At 37.9% G+C, this 25795-nt stretch overlaps 2 protein-coding genes and 5 non-coding genes across 7 annotated transcripts; all 7 read right to left on the reverse strand.

Moving 5' to 3' along the window:
• Positions 1-573: 573 nt before the first annotated feature.
• LOC117341751 (octapeptide-repeat protein T2-like) lies at positions 574-2575 on the reverse strand. The gene is made up of 2 exons (XM_033903614.1): positions 2324-2575; positions 574-1341 (listed from the first exon to the last, which is right to left on the reverse strand). The coding sequence occupies exons 1-2, from the start codon at positions 2573-2575 to the stop codon at positions 574-576; spliced, it is 1020 nt and encodes a 339-aa protein (XP_033759505.1).
• Trnah-gug lies at positions 1655-1726 on the reverse strand. Its single transcript has one exon. It is a non-coding gene; the product is annotated as a tRNA-His (tRNA).
• A 19-nt stretch (positions 2576-2594) lies between the features above and the next one.
• LOC117341752 (eukaryotic translation initiation factor 3 subunit A-like) lies at positions 2595-4457 on the reverse strand. Its single transcript, XM_033903615.1, has 2 exons — positions 4178-4457; positions 2595-2911 (listed from the first exon to the last, which is right to left on the reverse strand). The coding sequence occupies exons 1-2, from the start codon at positions 4455-4457 to the stop codon at positions 2595-2597; spliced, it is 597 nt and encodes a 198-aa protein (XP_033759506.1).
• On the reverse strand, positions 3133-3204 carry Trnah-gug. Its single transcript has one exon. It is a non-coding gene; the product is annotated as a tRNA-His (tRNA).
• Positions 4458-4860: 403 nt separating the features above from the next.
• On the reverse strand, positions 4861-4932 carry Trnah-gug. Its single transcript has one exon. It is a non-coding gene; the product is annotated as a tRNA-His (tRNA).
• A 1035-nt stretch (positions 4933-5967) lies between these two features.
• On the reverse strand, positions 5968-6039 carry Trnah-gug. Its single transcript has one exon. It is a non-coding gene; the product is annotated as a tRNA-His (tRNA).
• A 2647-nt stretch (positions 6040-8686) lies between these two features.
• On the reverse strand, positions 8687-8758 carry Trnah-gug. The gene has a single exon. It is a non-coding gene; the product is annotated as a tRNA-His (tRNA).
• Between the last annotated feature and the right edge of the window lie 17037 nt (positions 8759-25795).

The following is a 25795-nucleotide window of genomic DNA, read 5'->3' on the forward strand; positions in this document are numbered from 1 at the left end:
AATATAATTCCGATTGGGCTGGTGATTTGATCTAAAATACGTACATGTACTACCTTTAATTAACAGTAAACGCTGTACGTAAAAATACTTTTGATGAAATGGTTTATTTAGAGCTTACATGTATTTGGAAATATCCAAGTATTGGATACAGATTATAAACTCTGATATTGGATTGAAAATCATGTAATAAAGACGTCAGACCATAAAAAATATTCTAGAAAGAATAAGATGAAGTTCATTTTATACTTAAATGCCCATGTTATTCTGATACACGTAAGAAATGTTTGATAGGTTATCATTTTAAAAAGCCAGGCATGTTTAGATTGATAAGCGGCTAATACTTTATTACCTTGATTAGTTATGTATTGTTTCTGTCATGTAATTATCTATCTACCTATTTTTATTTATCTTTTATTGTCATGACATTGTTATGAGAGGATCGTTATGTGTAACGAAATAATTAACTTGGAGTTAAAAATCTTGATTTTGTGACCGTTCGTCAGCATGATTTTGTGTCCTTTCGTCAGCATGATTATAAGTGTTGTACGTCAGCACGATTTTGTGTGTTGTACGTCAGCACGATTTTGTGTGTTGTACGTCAGCATGATTTTGTGTGATGTACTTCCTGTCCTCCCCAGCTTCCTCCATTGTTCCTTTTCCCCCCTCCTCCTTCCGTCCCCTCCTCCCCGGCTTCCTCCATTGTTCCTTTCTCTCTCTCTCTCCCCCCTCCCCTCCTTCCGTCCTCTCCTCCCCGGCTTTCTCCATTGTTCCTTTCTCTCTCTCCCCCTCCCCTCCTTCCTTTCTCTCATCCCCATCTTCCTCCATTGTTCCTTTCTCTATCTCCCCCCTCCTCTTTCCGTCCCCTCCTCCCCGTCTTTCCCCATTCTTCCTTTCTCTCTCTCCCCTCCTTCCTTTCTCTCCTCCCGGCTTCCCCCATTCTTCCTTTCTCTCTCTCCCCCCTCCACTCCTTCCGTCCTTTCCTCCCCGGCTTCCTCCATTGTTCCTTTCTCTCTCTCTCCCCCCCTCCCCTCCTTCCGTCCTCTCCTCCCTGACTTCCCCAATTGTTCCTTTCTCTCTCTCCCCCTCCCCTCCTTCCTTTCTCTCATCTCCATCTTCCTCCATTGTTCCTTTCTCTATCTCCCCCCCTCCTCCTTCCGTCCCCTCCTCCCCGTTTCCCCATTCTTCCTTTCTCTCTCTCTCTCTCTCTCCCCTCCTTCCTTTCTCTCCTCCCCGGCTTCCTCCATTGTTACTTCCCACCTCCTCCTTCCGTCCCCTCCTCCCCGTCTTCCTACATTCTTCCTTTCTCTCCTGTCCATCTACCTCTAAACTTTCCAAGGATGTCTGAATGGATGTAATCGTATCTATAATCAATAAACAACTAAATGGAGATGAGTTTATTTTAAAGTGAATAGTGTAGTTTTTGTTGGGATCACTGAAGGTTAAATTTGTGTCTACCCAAATTGACCGAAAAGAGTGTAGAATTATTGGAAGAAAATACAGCATTCACAATGGCCAAACAAATGTGTTAAGATGCTGGTATAAAATATTTTTGCGTCAAAAATCAACATGATGTATTACTTTCAAAGATAACTTCTCACAATGCGTTCAGTGGTCCCTAAAGTTATAAATGTATATATATAAAAAAAAAAACCGCTGCCGTGACCAGGATTCGAACCTGGGTTGTCGCGGCCACAACGCGAAGTACTAACCACTATACTATCACGGCTGTATTGGCGGGTAAATATCGACCATTCTACGTATAAGTTGTACTCTTTCATCATTATGATGCAATCAATTTCATTTACACGTGCTACTTTTAGTTTAATTTTTTAACAATAATGATTATTATAAATGTTAATCAAAATAATATTGAAATGAATTCGATTGGCTTTTTGTGTGGGTTTTATTTTAATAAATAACTCACCAAAATGTTCCTAATTGATAAACACCACACAGCTAATTGAATAAATCAAAATGTTTACAAAATATAATTCAGAATGGGGTTGTGATTTGATCTAAAAATACATACTACCTTTTATTAACAGTAAACGCTGTTCGTGAAAACACTTGTGATGAAATGGTTTAATTAGAGCTTAATTGGAAATATCCAAGTATTGGACTCGGATATTGGATAGTTATGTATTGTTTCTGTCACGTGATTATCTATCTACCTATTTTTATTTATCTTTTATTGTCATGACATTGTTATGAGAGGATCGTTATGTGTAACGAAATAATTAACTTGGAGTTAAAAATCTTGATTTTGTGACCGTTCGTCAGCATGATTTTGTGTCTTTACGTCAGCATGATTTTGTGTCTTTACGTCAGCATGATTTTGTGACCGTTCGTCAGCACGATTTTGTGTGTTGTACGTCAGCATGATTTTGTGTCCTTTCGTCAGCATCTCTCTCCCCCTCCACTCCTTCCGTCCCCTCCTCCCCGTCTTCCTCCATTGTTCCTTTCTCTCTCTCTCTCCCCTCCCTCCTCCCTTTCTCTCCTCCCCGACTTCCTCCATTGTTCCTTTCTCTCTCTCCCCCTCCCCTCCTTCCTTTCTCTCCTCCCCGGCTTCCTCCATTGTTCCTTCCCCCTCCTCCTTACTTCCCCTCCTCCCCAGCTTCATCCATTCTTCCTTTCTCTCTCTCCCCCTCCACTCCTTCCGTCCCCTCCTTCCCGGCTTCCTCCATTGTTACTTCCCACCTCCTCCTTACGTCCCCTCCTCCCCGGCTTCCTCCATTGTTACTTCCCCCCTCCTCCTTACGTCCCCTCCTCCCCGGCTTCCTCCATTCTTCCTTTCTCTCTCTCCCCCTCCCCTCCTTCCGTCCCCTTCTCCCCGTCTTCCTCCATTCTTCCTTTCTCTCCTGTCCATCTACCTCTAAACTTTCCAAGGATGTCTGAATGGATGTAATCGTATCTATAATCAATAAATAACTAAATGGAGATGAGTTTATTTTAAAGTGAATAGTGTAATTATTGTTGGGATCACTGCTGGTTAAATGTGTATCTACCCAAATTGACCGAAAAGAGTGTAGAATTATTGGAAGAAAATCAATAGGATGTATTATTTTCAAAGATAACTTCTCACAATACTTTCAGTGGTCCCTAAAGTTATAAATATATATAAAAAAAATCCGCTGCCGTGACCAGGATTCGAACCTGGGTTGTCGCGGCCACAACGCGAAGTACTAACCACTATACTATCACGGCTGTATTGGCGGGTAAATATCGACCATTCTACGTATAATTTGTACTCTTTCATCATTATGATGCAATCAATTTCAGTTACAAGAACTAAAGCTAATTTAAATATTGAACAATAATGACTATGATAAATGTTAATCAAAATAATATTGGAATGAATTTGATTCATTGTTGGTGTGAATTTTGATTTTAATAAATAACTCATCAAAATTATACCTGTAGATGTTCTTAATTGATAAATACCACACAGCTAATTGAATAAATCAAAATGTTTACAAAATATAATTCAGATTGGGCTTGTAATTTGATCTAAAAATACGTACATGTACTACCTTTAATTAACAGTAAACGCTGTACGTAAAAATACTTGTGATGAAATGGTTTAATTAGAGCTTAATTGGAAATATCCAAGTATTGAATACAGATTATAAACTCTGATATTGGATTTTAAAATCACGTAATAAAGACGTCAGAGCATAACAAAATAATATAGAATAAATAAAATGAAGTTCATTTTATACTTAAATGCCCATGTTATTCTGATACACGTAAGAAATGTTTGATAGGTTATCATTTTAAAAAGTCAAGCATGTTTAGATTGATAAGCGACTAATACTTTATTACCTTGATTCGTTTTGTATTGTCTCTGTCATGTAATTATCTATCTACCTATTTTTATTTATCTTTTATTGTCATGACATTGTTATGAGAGGATCGTTATGTGTAACGAAATAATTAACTTGGAGTTAAAAATCTTGATTTTGTGTCTTTACATTAGCATGATTTTGTGTGATGTACGTCAGCATGATTTTGTGAGATGTACGTCAGCATGATTTTGTGTCCGTTCGTCGGCATGATTTTGTGTGTTGTACGTCAGCATGATTTTGTGTGTTGTACGTCAGCATGATTTTGTGTGATGTACGTCCTCTCCTCCCCGGCTTCCCCCATTGTTCCTTCTCCCCCCCCCCCCCCCCCCCGCCTCCTTCCTTTATCTCCTCCCCGGCTTCCTTCATTGTTCCTCCCCCTCCTTCCTTTCTCTCCTTCCCTCCTTCCTCCAGTGTTCCTTTCTCTCTCTCTCTCTCCCTCCCCTCCTTCCTTCCTATCCTCCCCTCCTTCCTCCATTGTTCTTTTCTCTCTCCTCCCTCCCCTCCTTCCTTTCCTCCCCGGCTTCCTCCATTGTTCCTTCCCCCCTCCTCCTTACGTCCTCTCCTCTCCGACTTCCTCCATTGTTCCTTTCTCTCCTCCCCGGCTTCCTCCATTGTTCCTTTCTCTCTCTCCCCCCTTCCCTCCTTCCGTCCTCTCCTCCCCTCCTTCCTCCATTCTTCCTTTCTCTCCTGTCCATCTACCTCTAAACTTTCCACGGATGTCTGAATGGATGTAATCGTATCTATAATCAATAAGCAACTAAATTGAGATGAGTTTATTTTAAAGTGAATAGTGTAGTTATTGTTGGGATCACTGATGGTTAAATGTGTATCTACCCAAATTGACCGAAAAGAGTGTAGAATTATTGTAAGAAAATACAGCATTCACAAATGTGTTAAGATGCTGGTATGAAATATTTTTGCGTTAAAAATCAATATGATGTATTACTTTCAAAGATAACTTCTCACAATGCGCTCAGTAGTCCCTAAAGTTATAAATATATAAAAAAAAATCCGCTGCCGTGACCAGGATTCGAACCTGGGTTGTCGCGGCCACAACGCGAAGTACTAACCACTATACTATCACGGCTGTATTGGCGGGTAAATATCGACCATTCTACGTATTAAGTTGTACTCTTTCATCATTATGATGCAATCAATTTCATTTACACGTGCTACTTTTAGTTTAAATGTTTAACAATAATGATTGTTATAAATGTTAATCAAAATAATATTGAAATGAATTCGATTGGCTTTTTGTGTTGGTTTTGATTTTAATAAATAACTCACCAAAATGTTCTTAATTGATAAACACCACACAGCTAATTGAATAAATCAAAATGTTTATAAAATATAATTCAGAGTGGGGTTGTGATTTGATCTAAAAATACGTACTACCTTTTATTAACAGTAAATGCTGTACGTGAAAACACTTGTGATGAAATGGTTTAATTAGAGCTTAATTGGAAATATCCAGGTATTGGACAAAGATTATAAACTCGGATATTGGGATTTTAAAATCATGTAATACAGACGTCAGAGCATAACAAAATAATCGAAAGAATAAGATGAAGTTCACTTTATGCTTAAATGCCCATGTTATTCTGATACACGTAAGAAATGTTTGATAGGTTATCATTTTAAAAAGTCAAGCATGTTTAGATTGATAAGCGACTAATACTTTATTACCTTGATTAGTTTTGTATTGTCTCTGTCATGTAATTATCTATCTACCTATTCATCTTTTATTATCATGCCATTGTTATGAGAGGATCGTTATGTGTAACGAAATAATTAACATGGAGTTAAAAATCTTAAGCATATAGCGTGCTGTACATACACCCCCCCCCCCCCCCCCCCCTCCCACACACACACACACACACCATACGTAAATCCAGTACAGTTATTGTTATTACGTTGTTTTGAAATATAATTATATTCAATACATTATAGGGCACAATGTAAGACAGCTTTCATAATACTTCACTAATTGTAATTTATAAATAAAAAATATATCAAATATTATGAAAAATTACCACAAACATGAAATATAAACAACGTTTTATGTAAAATAAAATTTAAAAAATCAATCCGCCGTGCCGTAATAGCGACTGACACAGCTCGCTGCCGTGACCAGGATTCGAACCTGGGTTGTCGCGGCCACAACGCGAAGTACTAACCACTATACGATCACGGCTGTATTGGCGGATACAGAAGAACCGTAAAAGAATTGTACTCTTTCACCATTATGATGAAATCAATTTATTTACAAGAACTACAGTTAATTAAAATGTTGAACAATAATGAGTATGATAAATGTTAATCAAAATAATATTGGAATGAATTTGATTCATTTTTGGTGTCGATTTCGTTTTTAATAAATAACTCACCAAAATTATGCCTGTAGATTTTCTTCATTTATAAAAACCACACAGCTAATTAAATAAATCATTTTTTTTTTTACAAAATATAATTCAGAATAATAGGTAGGCGATGCTGGGCATGTGATCCAATCTAAAAATACATACATGTACTACTTTTTATAAACAATTAACGGTGTACGTAAGAATGTGTACGTATAAATACCCATGCTATTCTGATAAACGTAAGAAATGTTATTATTTTAAAAAGCCAAGCATGTTTAAAGTGATACTATTATTTAAAGGACAAATATCAAAAGAATTAAAAAAAATGGTCAAATAAATCAAAGCAGCTGATGCAAAAATTCTTTAGTTTAGTTTAAATCAGTTTTATTGCAGATAAAAGCGAATGGATTGGACAAAGTTATTCAGCTTACTTACGTCCTTTCCGTTGCAAGGGTGAATATACAAAATTTCCACGCAACAGATTATTTTTACTGATACTGTATTATAACGAAAACCGGAATAAAGATAGAAAGGAGATGTGGAGTTGAGTTTTGTAAGATGAAGGATATTTATGTGGTGGTATCTGGTCTTGTCGACGTAAGTTATTTTCTTTTGTTCTTTAATAACTTTTTTTTTTGTAATTATCTTTTTATTCAGTTTTTCAATGCAATATACATTATATTTTCATATTATGCTTGCTCACACGTGCACATATACATGAAATATAGGAACAAAATACTTACAAATCATCTAATTCACACACACAAAACACCCAGCTCACAAAAGCTATATTGAAGTACACACATGAAACAGCATCATACACACATACACCAGACACACACAGACCCACCCTCCCATGCATGTACCCCTATATATATATTTCAAAAAGCATGTATAGCATGTATATTCGAACACGCACGTCCCCCCCCCCCCCCCCCCCACCCCACCCCCCACAAAACACCCTCACACACCACACACCCTCACACACATTGATATCAGCATGTATATTTTCACAATCAAGATTGTTTACATACGAATACCTAACCTACACAAACACTTTTTACCAGCAAATTTTACAAGTTACAACATACAGACATTCATGGATCGAAATTTCAGTATTTTGTTATCTTTCAATTGGGAAAAACGAAGTGACATCATGATTAAGTACATTGCATTGATTTTGTAAAAAAAAAAGAAAGAAGAGGAAGTGACTAGAGATTATACTAAGAAAGAGGACTGTAATCACAAAAGATAAAGGAGAGAAAGTATAAGAGAGAAAGAGAAACTAAAAGAAGGAAAAGGTTTGGGCGAGATGGAGGAACTCTATGTAGGCAACAAACAATACTGGAACATATAATAATTTAAAAGCATTTTTTTCCCCCGGCCAATGAGAAAAAAACTGTCAAATTAAGAAAACGACAAAAGGATATAAAATGAAATATATAACAATGGATAAAATAAAGTATGACACATTATAGTTTAACTAATTTATCCCATTTCCTCCACTCATTTTCAAATTTATATTTAGCTGTTTCACCTTTGCCAATTGCAATGTATTTTTGAATCATGTAATTATCTTTTATAATATTGACAAGAGCAATAATGTTTAATGAATTGTGTAAGCATCTAGTTCTATAAATATATTGTTTAATAGTAATTATAATTTCATTATCTACTCTATTACTGGGAAGGTAATTTTCATGCAGAATGCCAAAAAGAAAAGATTTCTTATTCACTGAAAATGGGATCAAAAGAGCTTCTAATAACTTTTAATAACTTGATTAGTTATGTATTGTTTCTGCCATATATTTATCTATCTACCTTTTTATGATGTCATTGTTATTATAATGTGTCTATATTACGTGATATATATAAGTCGGAAGACTCGGAGATAATAAGGCACTTTGGTTCGGTATGTGTAAATAATCAACATGGAGTTAAACTCTAACGTATAAAGTGTTGTACATATACCCCCTCCCCCCGTCCCCTGGTATACGTAAAATAAAATTTCCGTATTTTGAGCGTAGCGGTCACACACGTGTTGATTTTTATACATGATATGTTTGTGACTAAATGTATTATCCGTCTGATTTTCAAGTTAAGTGTTGTTAGTTGACGGTTATGGCAGTCATTGGAGAAAGTTCGTATTGTGTAGTAATGTGTAATAGAATGAGATGGTATGTGTATGATGATGATGATGATGATGATGAACTGTATTGCCGTGTATATCCATCGCTAGGTTACAATAATCATTATTGAATTTATTCATATGGAGCAGGTGCTCGGGGGAATACGGTATTATGCTTTCATAATGCTTCACTACTAGAGGTAATATATAAATTGAAAATATATAAAATATTGTGCAGAAATTTCAGCAAAGATGAAAAACAAGCATAGCTACATTTGTATATGCAAAACAAATTTAAAAATAAAAAAAAAATAATCCACCGTGCCGTAACAGCGACTGACACAGCTCGCTGCCGTGACCAGGATTCGAACCTGGGTTGTCGCGGCCACAACGCGAAGTACTAACCACTATACGATCACGGCTGTATTGGCGGATGTTACTTCAGCAAACAATAAATGTATTTAAAACTGGACCGCTAGATATCAATGTCACGTGACATACAGCAGCTAGGCTAAGAATAGGCATATATGGTGTTGATTTATGTACCATGTCATTTCTACTGTTAACATTTTATTATGTAAACTTTAGGGTATTCAGTCAGACATTTCAGAAACTAAATAAATAGTCACTTTAACCGCGTGGAACACAGATCAATATACCGGTGTTGTAGAACAGAGCTCCTCGCTGTCGCCGGCGATTTATTTATAGAACATGCCAACGACGCTTGGTTTAAAACGTAAATTAGTACCGTTATTGTACAAAATAGTTTTGTTGTTTTCAGTGGTGGTATTGGTGTATGCTGAGGTTAGCTTTGGCGTCAAGCTATCGGTGGTAAACTACTATACACGGTACAGAGGTCCGAGTTTAAATAGCTAAACTGTACTTTCACTTTCCATATACTGACGCATGCCTTACGTTCTTATCGCCTATTTTTGTCTTGCGTAAGTTACTTCCAAGCTAGGCCTATACCTTCTACGAAACTAGGCAAGTACCCATTACCATTAACCAGAGACAAATACCCATCAGACAGTGCACTCGATACACTTACATGTATCTACACGGCCAGGTCCACTCAAACACAAATGGCAGAATATTAATTAGGTCACTATATATATACAATGTATATATACTGGAACAGTGCACAGGGACTAGACTCTTAACTGCTAACCTACGGTTAACATATATAATACAGAATATATACATTGGTCATTTTCTACGTGAATCTGTACATTTTGTATATATTTGACTTAAGTTTTTAAACTGATGCCTTCGGGGAGGGAGATATGTACAATGTGTATGATACAGATGATCACACAGAGGTGCTGCATACATTGGACATGTGAGTTAATGGTGCTTTCATAATCATAATAATCAAGTTGAGAATGATCTGTCTTAAAGAAGCATTTCAATATTCTAGTGTGAACAATTTATACAATGAAATAGGTCATCAAACTTACTTAAAGAATCGAATACATTACTATTGTGTAATTCTACACAATCTCACAGAATCACGTGATATTCAAAATCACAGAAAAACTTCATTTCCTTATAAAGAAATAAAAATACATCTTTGTGAAAATCTTCAGAAAAATCTTTTGTTAGGAAAATTTAATAATCATTTTTATCATCCTGTAAGGTTGATACTAAATAATATACTTCATCCGTGTAACAAAACAGACCCTTATGTGATGTCCGTTCCCAGCCACCGTAGCCCCGACTTTTCAAAATAAGAACAACATTTAGTTCGAACGCAATCATATTTCGTTCCCACGCAATAATATTTCAATCTAGCGCAAAAAGAATTCGTTCCCACACAATAACATATTTATATGATGTCCGTTCCCAGCCACCGTAGCCCTGGCTTAAAAACAACAACAACAAAACAACAAAAAACCAAAACAAAAAGATACAAAAACCATTACAATTTTGTTTTTTAAATCTTTGACCTGACACACAAACCTCTCCTTTGTCTGACCCCATTTCTCATACTCTCAATCCTTTAATCATACCCAGGTTACCTTATTTCTATAGTTAATATTTTTGATGTTGTCGTCACTATCAATTTTTGTACAGTCTGGTGTAGGTTCTCGATACGACTAAAGCGTGCGCGGTCTGCTGTATACATCTTTATTTTTCAAAATGTATTACTGCCTTTGTGCATATGTGTATAGTGTAGCCAATTCAACTTTCAATAAGTCTAAAGATACATGTTTGATATCAACATTCTCCTTAAGATACGAGTGTCAACTCAATTCATATTGATCCCTTATGTAATCAGACTGACTACCAGCCTCTAAGTAAAGATTAAAAAGTGTTGGTATATTAGCTCATCCGTCCTATTTCAAAACTTAGAATCAGGCTGGTCTTTAAATGATTAGAATAAAAAGTATTGTTCTAGTCTTACATTCAACTTCTAAAATAGCGGGCCAATTTTTAATAACAAATTAACTACTCGATAAAAGGAGAATTCAATAGATATTTGACATTTCAGAGTTATAAATACTCGATTAGATAATTGATTGATTTGTGCTGTTCGTTACTTGTACACGCTGTGATTAATAAGTAAAAGAAATACTGTTTTATCAAAAGGAAATCAGAATTTATCTTAATACAATAATCTTAATCGCCACAATTATTTATGTAGTATAAATACAATAGGATGGTCCGATGGCACAGTGGTAACACACCTGTCTTTCATCTAGGCGGCCGGGGTTCGATTCCCCGAGCGGACGAGGAAAAGTATTGGGTCACCTGCCCGACCACAGATAGAAAGATAGATATGGATTTTCTCCGGGTGATCCGGGTTCCTCACAAAGTATGACCCTTTGCGCGCTTCAATCCGGGCCAACAAGAGTGATTAATATAAGTTGATTCAGCTTTTTTTTAATGTTGTAAGATAAATAGAGTCTACAATACAATGTACAATACCCGGTGTATAATTTGTTTCCCAATATTCAAAATGACTTGTTCTGTGGCTTGCTTTTAGACACGTGTTCCTCCTGCCGGTCACCGTCCCCTTCCGCCCCGGCCATCTCCCGCCGTTTCTACCCTCCCCCTTCTGCCCCCTGCCCTTCTCATCCCCAACCCTCCCAATATCTTTCCTCAGAGACCATACACTAAAAGTGTCAGTCCATTAATGTCAACAATGGTTTTCTCTAACCTCCGGAGCGGAGTGGTTACACTTCCTTATTGATCCGGCTGCCAAATATTAGGATAGGATTTCTACCTTTGGAATCATCCGTGCTTCAGCTTGGGTCCTTTTGAAAACAGATTTGTTCAGGCAAGGTCGATCTTCGCCTTTATTCGCTTGAAGTGAAGTTGTTAGGCTGCCTTTTATCCTTCTAAGTCCAAATTAATTTCAAGCCATTGCAATATGGCGCCTAAGTGAACACCTACCCTTGGTTTCCCGCCATCGACAGCTGAGCCAGGGACTCCAGTTATTGAAAGTAAACAATGTCTTTTCATCGGTTTTCTTTGCTTTTCTAGATGTTTAGATCCGCCATTTTCGGCACCGAAAATTTCATTTCCGCAAATAGAGAACGTTTTAGAAAAGCAGACAATGAAGGAAGCTGGAAGCAGAAATAGTTCTTGGACATTCTACACGACACCAGCATAATTCATGCACGTGAAAAAGGCATTGAACGGACGGATATCGAGCGGTAGGTTGTTTCACTGCCTGAGGGCACCAAACAGCAATCCTTTTCAATTCATTTTCCAGAGATTCTGATGCATTTATTGCCATTTTTTACTGCCTTTTTTCTTGTTTTCATGCTGGCGAATAAACTCTCTCCTCTCGTAAAGTCAGCGATAACGGTAACGAACGAGGAGTTAGGAACGAAACGAGCAAGACATGATGTTATGATAGCAAACGAGGTGACACGAGCGGAATTAGCTGTTTATCCCATTACGGTAAAGAACATAGATATACGAACACGGAATACTAGATGTATGAAATAAAAAAACAAACATTTATAGTTTATAACATATAGTGTACATAACCACAGTCTCGTTATTCCGACACACTCCGTCACATAACGTAGCCGGATAATAGAGAAACAGCCGAACAGGCAAGGGAGGAATATGTCATTGAAACTCCAACAGGATTGGTGATGACTGACTGTATTAGTGATGACTGACTGTATTAGTGATGACTGACTGTATTAGTGATGACTGACAGGATTAGTGATGACTGACAGGATTAGTGATGACTGACTGTATTAGTGATGACTGACAGGATTAGTGATGACTGACTGTATTAGTGATGACTGACTGTGTTAGTGATGACTGACTGTATTAGTGATGACTGACTGTATTAGTGATGACTGACTGTGTTAGTGATGACTGACTGTGTTAGTGATGACTGACTGTATTAGTGATGACTGACTGTATTAGTGATGACTGACTGCATTAGTGATGACTGACTGTGTTAGTGATGACTGACTGTATTAGTGATGACTGACAGGATTAGTGATGACTGACTGTGTTAGTGATGACTGACTGTATTAGTGATGACTGACTGTGTTAGTGATGACTGACTGTATTAGTGATGACTGACAGGATTAGTGATGACTGACTGTATTAGTGATGACTGACTGTATTAGTGATGACTGACTGTATTAGTGATGACTGACTGGATTAGTGATGACTGACTGTATTAGTGATGACTGACTGTATTAGTGATGACTGACAGGATAAGTGATGACTGACAGGATTAGTGATGACTGACTGTGTTAGTGATGACTGACTGTATTAGTGATGACTGACTGTATTAGTGATGACTGACTGTATTAGTGATGACTGACTGTATTAGTGATGACTGACTGGATTAGTGATGACTGACTGTATTAGTGATGACTGACTGTATTAGTGATGACTGACAGGATAAATGATGACTGACAGGATTAGTGATGACTGACTGTATTAGTGATGACTGACTGTATTAGTGATGACTGACTGTATTAGTGATGACTGACTGTATTAGTGATGACTGACTGTATTAGTGATGACTGACAGGATTAGTGATGACTGACAGGATTAGTGATGCCTGACTGTATCACTGATGACTGACTGTATTAGTGATGACTGACAGGATTAGTGATGACTGACAGGAGTAGTGATGACTGACAGGATTAGTGATGACTGACAGGATTAGTGATGACTTACTGGATTAGTGATGACTGACAGGATTAGTGATGACTGACAGGATTAGTGATGACTGACTGGATTAGTGATGACTTACTGGATTAGTGATGACTGACTCTATTAGTGATGACTGACTCTATTAGTGATGACTGACTGTATTAGTGATGATTGACAGGATTAGTGATGACTGACTGTATTAGTGATGACTGACTGTATTAGTGATGACTGACTGGATTAGTGATGACTGACTGGAGTGATGACTGACTGTATTATTTATGACTGACTGTATTAGTGATGACTGACTGGATTAGTGATGACTGACAGGATTAGTGATGACTGACTGTATTAGTGATGACTGACAGGATTAGTGATGACTGACTGTATTAGTGATGACTGACTGTATTAGTGATGACTGACTGTATTAGTGATGACTGACTGGATTAGTGATGACTGACTGTATTAGTGATGACTGACTGTGTTAGTGATGACTGACTGTATTAGTGATGACTGACAGGATTAGTGATGACTGACTGTGTTAGTGATGACTGACTGCATTAGTGATGACTGACTGTGTTAGTGATGACTGACTGTATTAGTGATGACTGACAGGATTAGTGATGACTGACTGTGTTAGTGATGACTGACTGTATTAGTGATGACTGACTGTGTTAGTGATGACTGACTGTATTAGTGATGACTGACAGGATTAGTGATGACTGACTGTATTAGTGATGACTGACTGTATTAGTGATGACTGACTGTATTAGTGATGACTGACTGGATTAGTGATGACTGACTGTATTAGTGATGACTGACTGTATTAGTGATGACTGACAGGATAAGTGATGACTGACAGGATTAGTGATGACTGACTGTATTAGTGATGACTGACTGTATTAGTGATGACTGACAGGATAAGTGATGACTGACAGGATTAGTGATGACTGACTGTATTAGTGATGACTGACTGTATTAGTGATGACTGACTGTGTTAGTGATGACTGACTGTATTAGTGATGACTGACTGTATTAGTGATGACTGACTGTATTAGTGATGACTGACTGTATTAGTGATGACTGACAGGATAAGTGATGACTGACAGGATTAGTGATGACTGACTGTATTAGTGATGACTGACTGTATTAGTGATGACTGACAGGATAAGTGATGACTGACAGGATTAGTGATGACTGACTGTATTAGTGATGACTGACTGTATTAGTGATGACTGACTGTGTTAGTGATGACTGACTGTGTTAGTGATGACTGACTGTGTTAGTGATGACTGACTGTGTTAGTGATGACTGACTGTGTTAGTGATGACTGACTGTGTTAGTGATGACTGACTGTATTAGTGATGACTGACTGTATTAGTGATGCCTGACTGTATTAGTGATGACTGACTGTATTAATGATGACTGACAGGATTAGTGATGACTGACTGGATTAGTGATGACTGACTGTGTTAGTGATGACTGACTGTGTTAGTGATGACTGACTGTATTAGTGATGACTGACTGTGTTAGTGATGACTGACTGTATTAGTGATGACTGACTGTATTAGTGATGACTGACTGTGTTAGTGATGACTGACTGTGTTAGTGATGACTGACTGTATTAGTGATGACTGACTGGATTAGTGATGACTGACTGTATTAGTGATGACTGACTGTATTAGTGATGACTGACTGTATTAGTGATGACTGACTGTGTTAGTGATGACTGACTGTATTAGTGATGACTGACTGTATTAGTGATGACTGACTGTGTTAGTGATGACTGACTGTGTTAGTGATGACTGACTGTATTAGTGATGACTGACTGGATTAGTGATGACTGACTGTATTAGTGATGACTGACTGTATTAGTGATGACTGACTGTATTAGTGATGACTGACAGGAGTAGTGATGACTGACTGTATTAGTGATGACTGACAGGATTAGTGATGACTGACTGTATTAGTGATGACTGACTGTATTAGTGATGACTGACTGTATTAGTGATGACTGACTGTATTAGTGATGACTGACTGTATTAGTGATGACTGACTGTATTAGTGATGACTGACAGGATTAGTGATGACTGACAGGATTAGTGATGCCTGACTGTATCACTGATGACTGACTGTATTAGTGATGACTGACAGGATTAGTGATGACTGACAGGAGTAGTGATGACTGACAGGATTAGTGATGACTGACAGGATTAGTGATGACTTACTGGATTAGTGATGACTGACAGGATTAGTGATGACTGACAGGATTAGTGATGACTGACTGGATTAGTGATGACTTACTGGATTAGTGATGACTGACTCTATTAGTGATGACTGACTCTATTAGTGATGACTGACTGTATTAGTGATGATTGACAGGATTAGTGATGACTGACTGTATTAGTGATGACTGACTGTATTAGTGATGACTGACTGGATTAGTGATGACTGACTGGAGTGATGACTGACTGTATTATTTATGACTGACTGTATTAGTGATGACTGACTGGATTAGTGATGACTGACAGGATTAGTGATGACTGACTGTATTAGTGATGACTGACAGGATTAGTGATGACTGACTGTATTAGTGATGACTGACTGTATTAGTGATGACTTACTGTATTAGTGATGACTGACAGGATTAGTGATGACTGACTGTATTAGTGATGACTTACTGTATTAGTGATGACTGACAGGATTAGTGATGACTGACTGTATTAGTGATAACTGACTGTATTAGTGATGGCTGACAGGATTAGTGATGACTGACTGTATTAGTGATGACTGACTGGATTAGTGATGACTGACTGGATTAGTGATGACTGACTGTGTTAGTGATGACTTACTGTATTAGTGATGACTGACTGTATTAGTGATGACTGACTGTATTAGTGATGACTGACAGGATTAGTGATGACTGACTGTATTAGTGATGACTTACTGTATTAGTGATGACTGACAGGATTAGTGATGACTGACTGTATTAGTGATAACTGACTGTATTAGTGATGGCTGACTGTATTAGTGATGACTGACTGTATTAGTGATGACTGACTGGATTAGTGATGACTGACTGGATTAGTGATGACTTACTGGATTAGTGATGACTGACTGTATTAGTGATGACTGACTGTATTAGTGATGACTTACTGTATTAGTGATGACTGACAGGATTAGTGATGACTTACTGTATTAGTGATGACTGACTGTATTAGTAATGACTGACTGTATTAGTGATGACTGACTGTATTAGTGATGACTGACTGTATTAGTGATGACTTACTGGATTAGTGATGACTGACTGTGTTAGTGATGACTGACTGTATTAGTGATGACTGACTGTATTAGTGATGACTGACTGTATTAGTGATGACTGACAGTATTAGTGATGACTGACTGTATTAGTGATGACTGACTGTATTAGTGATGACTGACTGTATTAGTGATGACTGACAGTATTAGTGATGACTGACTGGATCAGTGATGACTGACTGGATTAGTGATGACTGACTGTATTAGTGATGACTGACTGTATTAGTGATGACTGACTGTATTAGCGATGACTGACTGGATTAGTGATGACTGACTGTATTAGTGATGACTGACTGTATTAGTGATGACTGACTGTGTTAGTGATGACTGACTGTATTAGTGATGACTGACAGGATTAGTGATGACTGACTGTGTTAGTGATGACTGACTGGATTAGTGATGACTGACTGTATTAGTGATGACTGACTGTATTCGTGATGACTGACTGTATTAGTGATGACTGACTGGATTAGTGATGACTGACTGTATTAGTGATGACTGACTGGATTAGTAATGACTGACTGTATTAGTGATGACTGACTGTATCAGTGATGACTGACTGTATTAGTGATGACTGACAGGATTAGTGATGACTGACTGTATTAGTGATGACTGACAGGATTAGTGCTGACTGACTGTATTAGTGATGACTGACTGGATTAGTGATGACTGACAGTATTAGTGATGACTGACTGTATTCGTGATGACTGACTGTATTAGTGATGACTGACTGGATTAGTGATGACTGACTGTATTAGTGATGACTGACTGTATTCGTGATGACTGACTGTATTAGTGATGACTGACTGGATTAGTGATGACTGACTGTATTAGTGATGACTGACTGGATTAGTGATGACTGACTGTATTAGTGATGACTGACTGTATTCGTGATGACTGACTGTATTAGTGATGACTGACTGGATTAGTGATGACTGACTGTATTAGTGATGACTGACTGGATTAGTGATGACTGACTGTATTCGTGATGACTGACTGTATTAGTGATGACTGACTGGATTAGTGATGACTGACTGTATTAGTGATGACTGACTGGATTAGTGATGACTGACTGTATTAGTGATGACTGACTGGATTAGTGATGACTGACTGTATTAGTGATGACTGACAGGATTATTGATGACTGACTGTATTAGTGATGACTGACTGGATTAGTGATGACTGACTGGATTAGTGATGACTGACTGTATTAGTGATGACTGACAGGATTAGTGATGACTGACTGTATTAGTGATGACTGACTGGATTAGTGATGACTGACAGGATTAGTGATGACTGACTGTATTAGTGATGACTGACTGTATTAGTGATGACTGACCGGATTAGTGATGACTGACTGTATTAGTGATGACTGACTGTATTAGTGATGGCTGACTGTATTATTGATGACTGACTGGATTAGTGATGGCTGACAGGATTATTGATGACCGACTGTATCAGTGATGAGTGACTGTATTAGTGATGACTGACAGGATAAGTGATGACTGACTGTATTAGTGATGACTGACTGTATTAGTGATGACTGACTGTATTAGTGATGACTGACAGGATTAGTGATGACTGACTGTATTAGTGATGACTGACTGTATTAGTGATGACTGACAGGATTAGTGATGACTGACTGTATTAGTGATGACTGACTGTATTAGTGATGACTGACAGGATTAGTGATGACTGACTGTATTAGTGATGACTGACTGTATTAGTGATGACTGACTGTATTAGTGATGACTGACTGTATTAGTGGTTGGATATTATGATTAATGATACCTGGTATTTGGGACGAGTTTTATAAAGTTAAACTGATGATATAAATAAATTTTATTAAATATATTTATCAATCGTCTAACAGTTATCTATTATAGATGTGTATACTTTATATATCACAAAATCTGATCATCATGATCATCATGAACTGATACAACATGTTAAATTGAAAGCGCAGAATATATTCTAGGAGTCATCATATTTAAGTACTTAACAGATAAAAATACCGACAGGTCCAAACAGAAGCTTTGGTTTCGAGAGCATACTTTATCAAATGTCGGGACGGCTTTTTATCCTGATTGAAAATACTTAAGAATGAATCAATCAATGTCTTCTCAGTTTATCCCACGTGACTTCACTGCGATCGGTCCGTTAAAAAATAACAAACACCGGTACCTATCATATCAATTGTTCGTCTATAAATATTTCATATTATTGTTAGATGTTAAAGCAGATACTTAAAACCGTTACTATTTTTTGCGCCTAATTTGATCTCATTAAGGAAACACAATTGACCACGCGCTGCGCGGACATATGGTGATGCCAAGCGTTTGCGTGACTGCGACAAATGAAAGTAGGCGCGTAGTGATTTTTGCAAGATGGCGCATTGTGACAATCTGAAGTACAGTAATTAGTGTTAGGGGTCACAGAGGGACTCCGGAGAGTACGGTCGGTCACGAGTATCTAATTATGACATCAACATCAGATAATTCCCTTTAATTCCCCGTGAATAGGGGTGATAGCCACAGACACGCGCCCTGACTGGAAGTCCGCGTACACTTGGTAAACTCAGGTCTATGAGGGTGTAAGGGGGTATATATAATGTACAGGTAAGTCTAATTAATGGACAAAGTTCATCATATACACGTGTGAGGGTGGGTATGTGTGTGTGTGACGATTAGCAACTCGAAGACATGAAATATTTGCTGTAAATAAACTGTGTCGAAGATATCTCTGTAAATGTAACGAATTGCATCGGGAGTCGAACCCTAGACCTTCGAACTCTAGACGGGCGCTCTAACCATTTGAACGTCCAGTTCCGTTACACTGACGCCCCTTGCACGTGTACAGTGTGGGACACGAAGTCATGATTTCCTATGATGTTCACCAATTAAACATCAATTCTCTTTTTTGGGAAGTCCTGACGTTGTCGGTAGCAGCTATAGATATTTCTCTATTGGCAAAACTCGGTGATGTAATTCATATAGGCCCGGACAGAGAAAATGTTCTTCGTCATGTTATGTACACGTGACATGGGCTGCTCCTGCCAGAACTCTGTACGGAGTTATCTCCCTGTGAGCTTTTTGAATTCAATATTGTAGTAATAAGTTAACACTCCTGTTATTTAACGAAATTTCTGTCAAACAATTTGCTTTATAAATTCGACCGAGAAACCCCTTTGACAAACCTCGCCATATTTCTCGCCAGTAAATGTAACAACCCCGTGCTGAGCCTTATAATCGTCACTTTCAGTCACTGAACCAGACGATCTTTCTCCTAATAGTATTAATTTAACTCTTAATTGCGAATCTTTACAAAAGGGAAGAGATTTTGATCTATGTGCAGGCTTACAAAAGATTTTCTCTACGTCCATAGTCATTGACAAAAGCTTTCCCCTGAATTCCCCTATCACGCTCGCCGAACCCCCGTAATATTACTTAGATTCTTTTGAAACGAAATTGTATTTCATGGAAAGCTTTAGATGGTACCATTCATGCTATACTGCTGTAAGACCCACTACGTCTTACTTATAATAGGAGCACCATGATTTATGGGCCTTAGTTTAATGCGGAAACTATACAGGCATTGGAGAGGGATGATCGGGACCCATTGTAACCCGCTCAGTCGACGACGCGACTCTCCGATCTGCACAATTGTGTTTATCGGATTAATAAATTTTCAACGTTTAATTATGAGATTGTCTATTCAGGCTCAAACAACCAGCACAGATAGGGGGATGACGCCCTTTCTTTTCATGATCCCGATTCAAAAAGAAAAACTTGCAATACACGTCGATAAATGGGGCCTGTTGATAGCAGTGTTGTCACTCATGAGGTTCCGGATTTACGAGGACAAGGACCTATACTATAGGGTTGTGGTAGTCAAATGATTATCGACGTACTTACCAGGTTCATAGGGATAACACTTCATTTTTGTTGCAACTACAGTTTTCGTCCGATTTTCCTAGAGATTGTTGGTAACTAAAACACCATACATCGATGTTCTAAATCAATGTTTACAAAAATTCTAAATGACTTCAATGAAAACTTGTGACCTTAGCTATTGACTTGTGACCCTAGCTGTGGACACGTGACCTTAGGAGTTGGCATGTGACCTTAGCTAATGTCATATGACCTTTACTGTTGACACGTGACCTTTTCATGCTGCCAATCAAAGTCCTACAATGACTCCGACCATTTCTCGAATATACAAATGAAGAAGTCCACCAATTAAAATACATTTAACGTGATTTTTGTTTTACATTCAATTTAAGACCGCTGATTTTTAGTGAATTATTTTACTATGAAATGATGCTCATTAATCAAGTATTTTCTAATCGCAACACACGCCACAAAACGTGTAGTTTCCCGCGCTTATTACTTTGTCATGGCGATGATGGCATGCCTTGATTATTATACGGATAGCAAAATTGACATCGTGTACGGCTTTGTTGTTTTCTTGTATAGTTCTGTACGCGTCGTTTTTGATGCAATTGTGTTGTTACGTTTGGTGTCATTGTGTTGTTACGTTTGATGCCATTGTGTTGTTAGGTTTGATGTCATTGTGTTGTTAGGTTTGATGTCATTGTGTTGTTAGGTTTGATGCCATTGTGTTTTTATGTTTGATGCCGTTGTTTTGTTTCGTTTGATGCCATTTTGTTATTACGTTTGATGTCATTGTGTTGTTACGTTTGATGTCATTGTGTTGTTACGTTTGATGTCATTGTGTTGTTACGTTTGATGTCATTGTGTTGTTAGGTTTGATGTCATTGTGTTGTTAGGTTTGATGTCATTGTGTTGTTAGGTTTGATGCCATTGTGTTACGTTTGATGCCAATGTGTTGTTACTTTTTATGTCATTGTGTTACGTTTGATGTCATTGTGTTGTTAGGTTTTATGTCATTGTGTTGTTATGTTTGATGCCATTGTGTTGTTACGTTTGATGTCATTGTGTTGTTAGGTTTGATGTCATTGTGTTGTTAGGTTTGATGTCATTGTGTTGTTAGGTTTGATGCCAATGTGTTGTTACGTTTGATGTCATTGTGTTGTTAGGTTTGATGTCATTGTGTTTTTATGTTTGATGCCATTGTGTTGTTAGGTTTGATGCCATTGTGTTGTTATGTTTGATGTCATTGTGTTGTTAGGTTTGATGTCATTGTGTTGTTAGGTTTGATGTCATTGTGTTGTTAGGTTTGATGTCATTGTTTTGTTAGGTTTGATGTCATTGTGTTGTTATGTTTGATGCCATTGTGTTGTTAAGTTTAATGTCATTGTGTTGTTAGGTTTGATGTCATTGTGTTGTTAGGTTTGATGTCATTGTTTTGTTAGGTTTGATGTCATTGTGTTGTTATGTTTGATGCCATTGTGTTGTTAAATTTAATGTCATTGTGTTGTTATGTTTGATGTCATTGTGTTGTTATGTTTGATGCCATTGTGTTGTTACGTTTGATGTCATTGTGTTGTTACGTTTGATGTCATTGTGTTGTTAGGTTTGATGTCATTGTGTTGTTAGGTTTGATGTCATTGTGTTGTTACGTTTGATGTCATTGTGTTGTTACGTTTGATGTCATTGTGTTGTTAGGTTTGATGTCATTGTGTTGTTAGGTTTGATGTCATTGTGTTGTTAGGTTTGATGTCATTGTGTTGTTAGGTTTGATGTCATTGTGTTGTTACGTTTGATGTCATTGTGTTGTTAGGTTTGATGTCATTGTGTTGTTAGGTTTGATGTCATTGTGTTGTTACATTTGATGGCATTGTGTTGTTACATTTGATGCCATTGTGTTGTTAGGTTTGATGTCATTGTGTTGTTAGGTTTGATGTCATTGTGTTGTTAGGTTTGATGTCATTATGTTGTTACGTTTGATGTCATTGTGTTGTTAGGTTTGATGTCATTGTGTTGTTACGTTTGATGTCATTGTGTTGTTAGGTTTGATGTCATTGTGTTGTTAGGTTTGATGCCATTGTGTTGTTATGTTTGATGCCATTGTGTTGCTATGTTTTGTCTGTACATTTGTATACCGTACAGAACTAGCGGTATTCAACAGCAAAATGGCATCCTTTTAGTTCAAAAGGCATATAATTGCTTTACTAAAGGATTAGATTGGAGAGTTTTCCAGTTATACTGCGCATGTCAGTAATATTGGAGTATCATAGATAGACTGTTTACATTGGTCCTCAAAGTATAATCCAATCCCCCATGTTTACTATGAATGCGAAGTGAAAAGAGACCATTTTGCCCAGTATTACAATGGAAACACATTGTTACATTTAACGGAATTTCTATGTCACGTGTTGCGTTTCTTTTCGGATACAAGATAAAGTCCTAGTGTATTGTAGAAGTTAGAACCTTTTGACGGTTCACCAATCTCCATGTGAAGCTTATAGATTTCTGAGTGATTAATCTGCGTTGATTACACGGACTTAATAGTGAAGTGTATAGTGCCCGCTATTTGTATGTACAGAGGTAGCCGTATTGTAAACCAGCACAATTGCGTCTCTTTTATGTTAGAGAAACCTTTTCATATTTAATGAAAATTTGTTCTATAAAGATCTTCTACTGTATTTATTAAATTCAATAGGCTATGCTTGCCGCTTTTCTCGTTATACAATACCCATAAATAGACTGGTATAATACATATTCAGGTTGGCACAAATTAAAGGTATAAACGAAACAATATAGACTTGTTTTCGAGCTCAATGCTTAATAAATCGTCTTTGTGGCACAAACTGTTTTATATTCTGTTGTGAAGTGTAGGCTTTCATTGCCTGTCGCTATTGGTCTGACGAGGACTACAGATACAGAGGAGTTCGGTCTCCGGACGGAAGGATTCGTGTTTCATTTTTGTAACTTAGTATTAACTACCGACTTCCGACGGAAACGTGAAACTGTTTCAAAGTTGAGGGGCTTTGATGTCCTAGAATTATTTCCGGGTTTCTATGTCCGACTTCATACTGCGGTTTTAGACGTTTTCTGTTGAGTTGTGAAGTTGGAACTGACGCCTTCGATATGACATGCTTAATATTGGTTATGTTAACAAGGACTAGATTTGCAATTTTATAACATCATATCTAAAATGATATCTTCAATTATGTTTATCGGAGAAGTAAATAGAGAATGCTTTGAGCAGTCATGCTGGACGGGTACCTGCCGTGATGCAGATTTTGACCTTGTTTCACTTTTGACTACAGATTCGTCGTAATGACTTCAACGATAAATTCAAAGAGCATGTTGTTGACTTTCAATGCAACCAAAATGATCAATCTGGGGCGTCAAAATAGCTGGGGAAATACCAAAGTTCTATATTTAAGGACAAAAGAAACACAGATCTACATCAATTACACAACAGCGTCAACATCAAGGAAATTTATTCACTATTATCGAAATAAATAGACAACAGGATCCATGTGCAAAAAGGAACCTAAAAACAAAAAACAGAAAAGGAAAAACTTGGACTTAACTTATCTCTCTGTTGGTACTATTTGACTTAACACAAACTGATATTGGTACGGGGCTGAGGATTAATTTCCTTCACGAGAGAGGGACTCCTTCCCCCACAAAGGTAAGTTACCTTAACGTTGGTCGTATGTTACCTTACACTGTCGGAATGACCTAACTGTAAGGGCGTGGTCAGCCTTGTTTGAATGTGGTCGTACAATCTATCCAGTTATCTTTATTAGCCCCAAACCCGCCACCCCGATATTGCTGTTCTCTGGTACAATTACATCTATTTTGATAACAAACAAATTGCCCATTTCACATCTTGGGAAATAAATAAATCACATTTTATTCGTAAAATGCAGCTTTGTTTTCAAAATATTCTAAAATAAAATCATCGATTAAATGTTCATTAAATATTTTTTTGTATTATCAAAGAATTAATCAGTTTAGATAATTTCAATCATTTCAGTAAGCAATTTAAATGAGATTAAAGATGTCAGAAAAATCATTTTGACGCGCAAGAGTATGTGAGTAGGTCTGGTTACGCCACTAGACCAGGCTCTGTACGAAACAGACATCTAACTAGACCAGGCTCTGTACGAAACAGACATCTACATTGTAACTAGGCCAGGCTCTGTACGAAACAGACATCAAACTAGACCAGACTCTGTACGAAACATACATCTAACAAGGCCAGGCTCTGTACGAAACAGACATCAAACTAGACCAGGCTCTGTACGAAACAGATATCTAACTAGTCCAGGTTCTGTAAGAAACAGACATCTAACTAGGCCTACCAGTAGCTACACCATCCAAATGTCCCAAGCCAACCAAATGACGCCACTTACCACCTAGTTACACCATCCGCATTTCCCCAGTCAACAAGAGAGCGCCACCTATCGCCAAGTGACGCTATCAGTATGACTCATGTCAACAAGAGAGCGCCACCTATCGCCAAGTGACGCTATCAGTATGACTCATGTCAACAAGAGAGCGCCACCTATCGCCAAGTGACACTATCCGTATGTCTCATGTCAACGAGAGAGCGCCACCTACCGCCAAATGACACAATCCGTATGTCTACTGTCAACAAGATAGCGCCCCCTATCGCCTAGTGACACTATCGGTATGTCCCTAGTGAACAAGTGAACATCTTCTGGCAGTATAACTTTTTGTTTGTCCCAAGTAAAAAAGATAGCACCACCTACCGGTAGGATAATCATCCGTATTCCCCCGGTCAAAAAGATGGCGCCGCCTACAGGTAATCTAACCATACGTATCTCCCAGTCAACAAGATGGCGCCACCTTCCGGTAGTGAAACCCTCCATATGTCCCAGTCAAAAAGATGGCGCCACCTACCGGTAGTGAAACCATCCATAAGCTCCAGTCAAAAAGATGGCGCCACCTACCGGTAGTGAAACCATCCATATGACCCAGTCAATAAGATGGCGCCACCTACCGGTAGTGAAACCATCCATATGACCCAGTCAATAAGATGGCGCCATCTACCGGTAGTGAAACCATACATATGCCCCAGTCAATAAGGTGGCGCCACCTACC

Source organism: Pecten maximus, chromosome 14 (assembly GCF_902652985.1).
Source record: "Pecten maximus chromosome 14, xPecMax1.1, whole genome shotgun sequence".
NCBI classification, from domain to species: domain Eukaryota; kingdom Metazoa; phylum Mollusca; class Bivalvia; order Pectinida; family Pectinidae; genus Pecten; species Pecten maximus.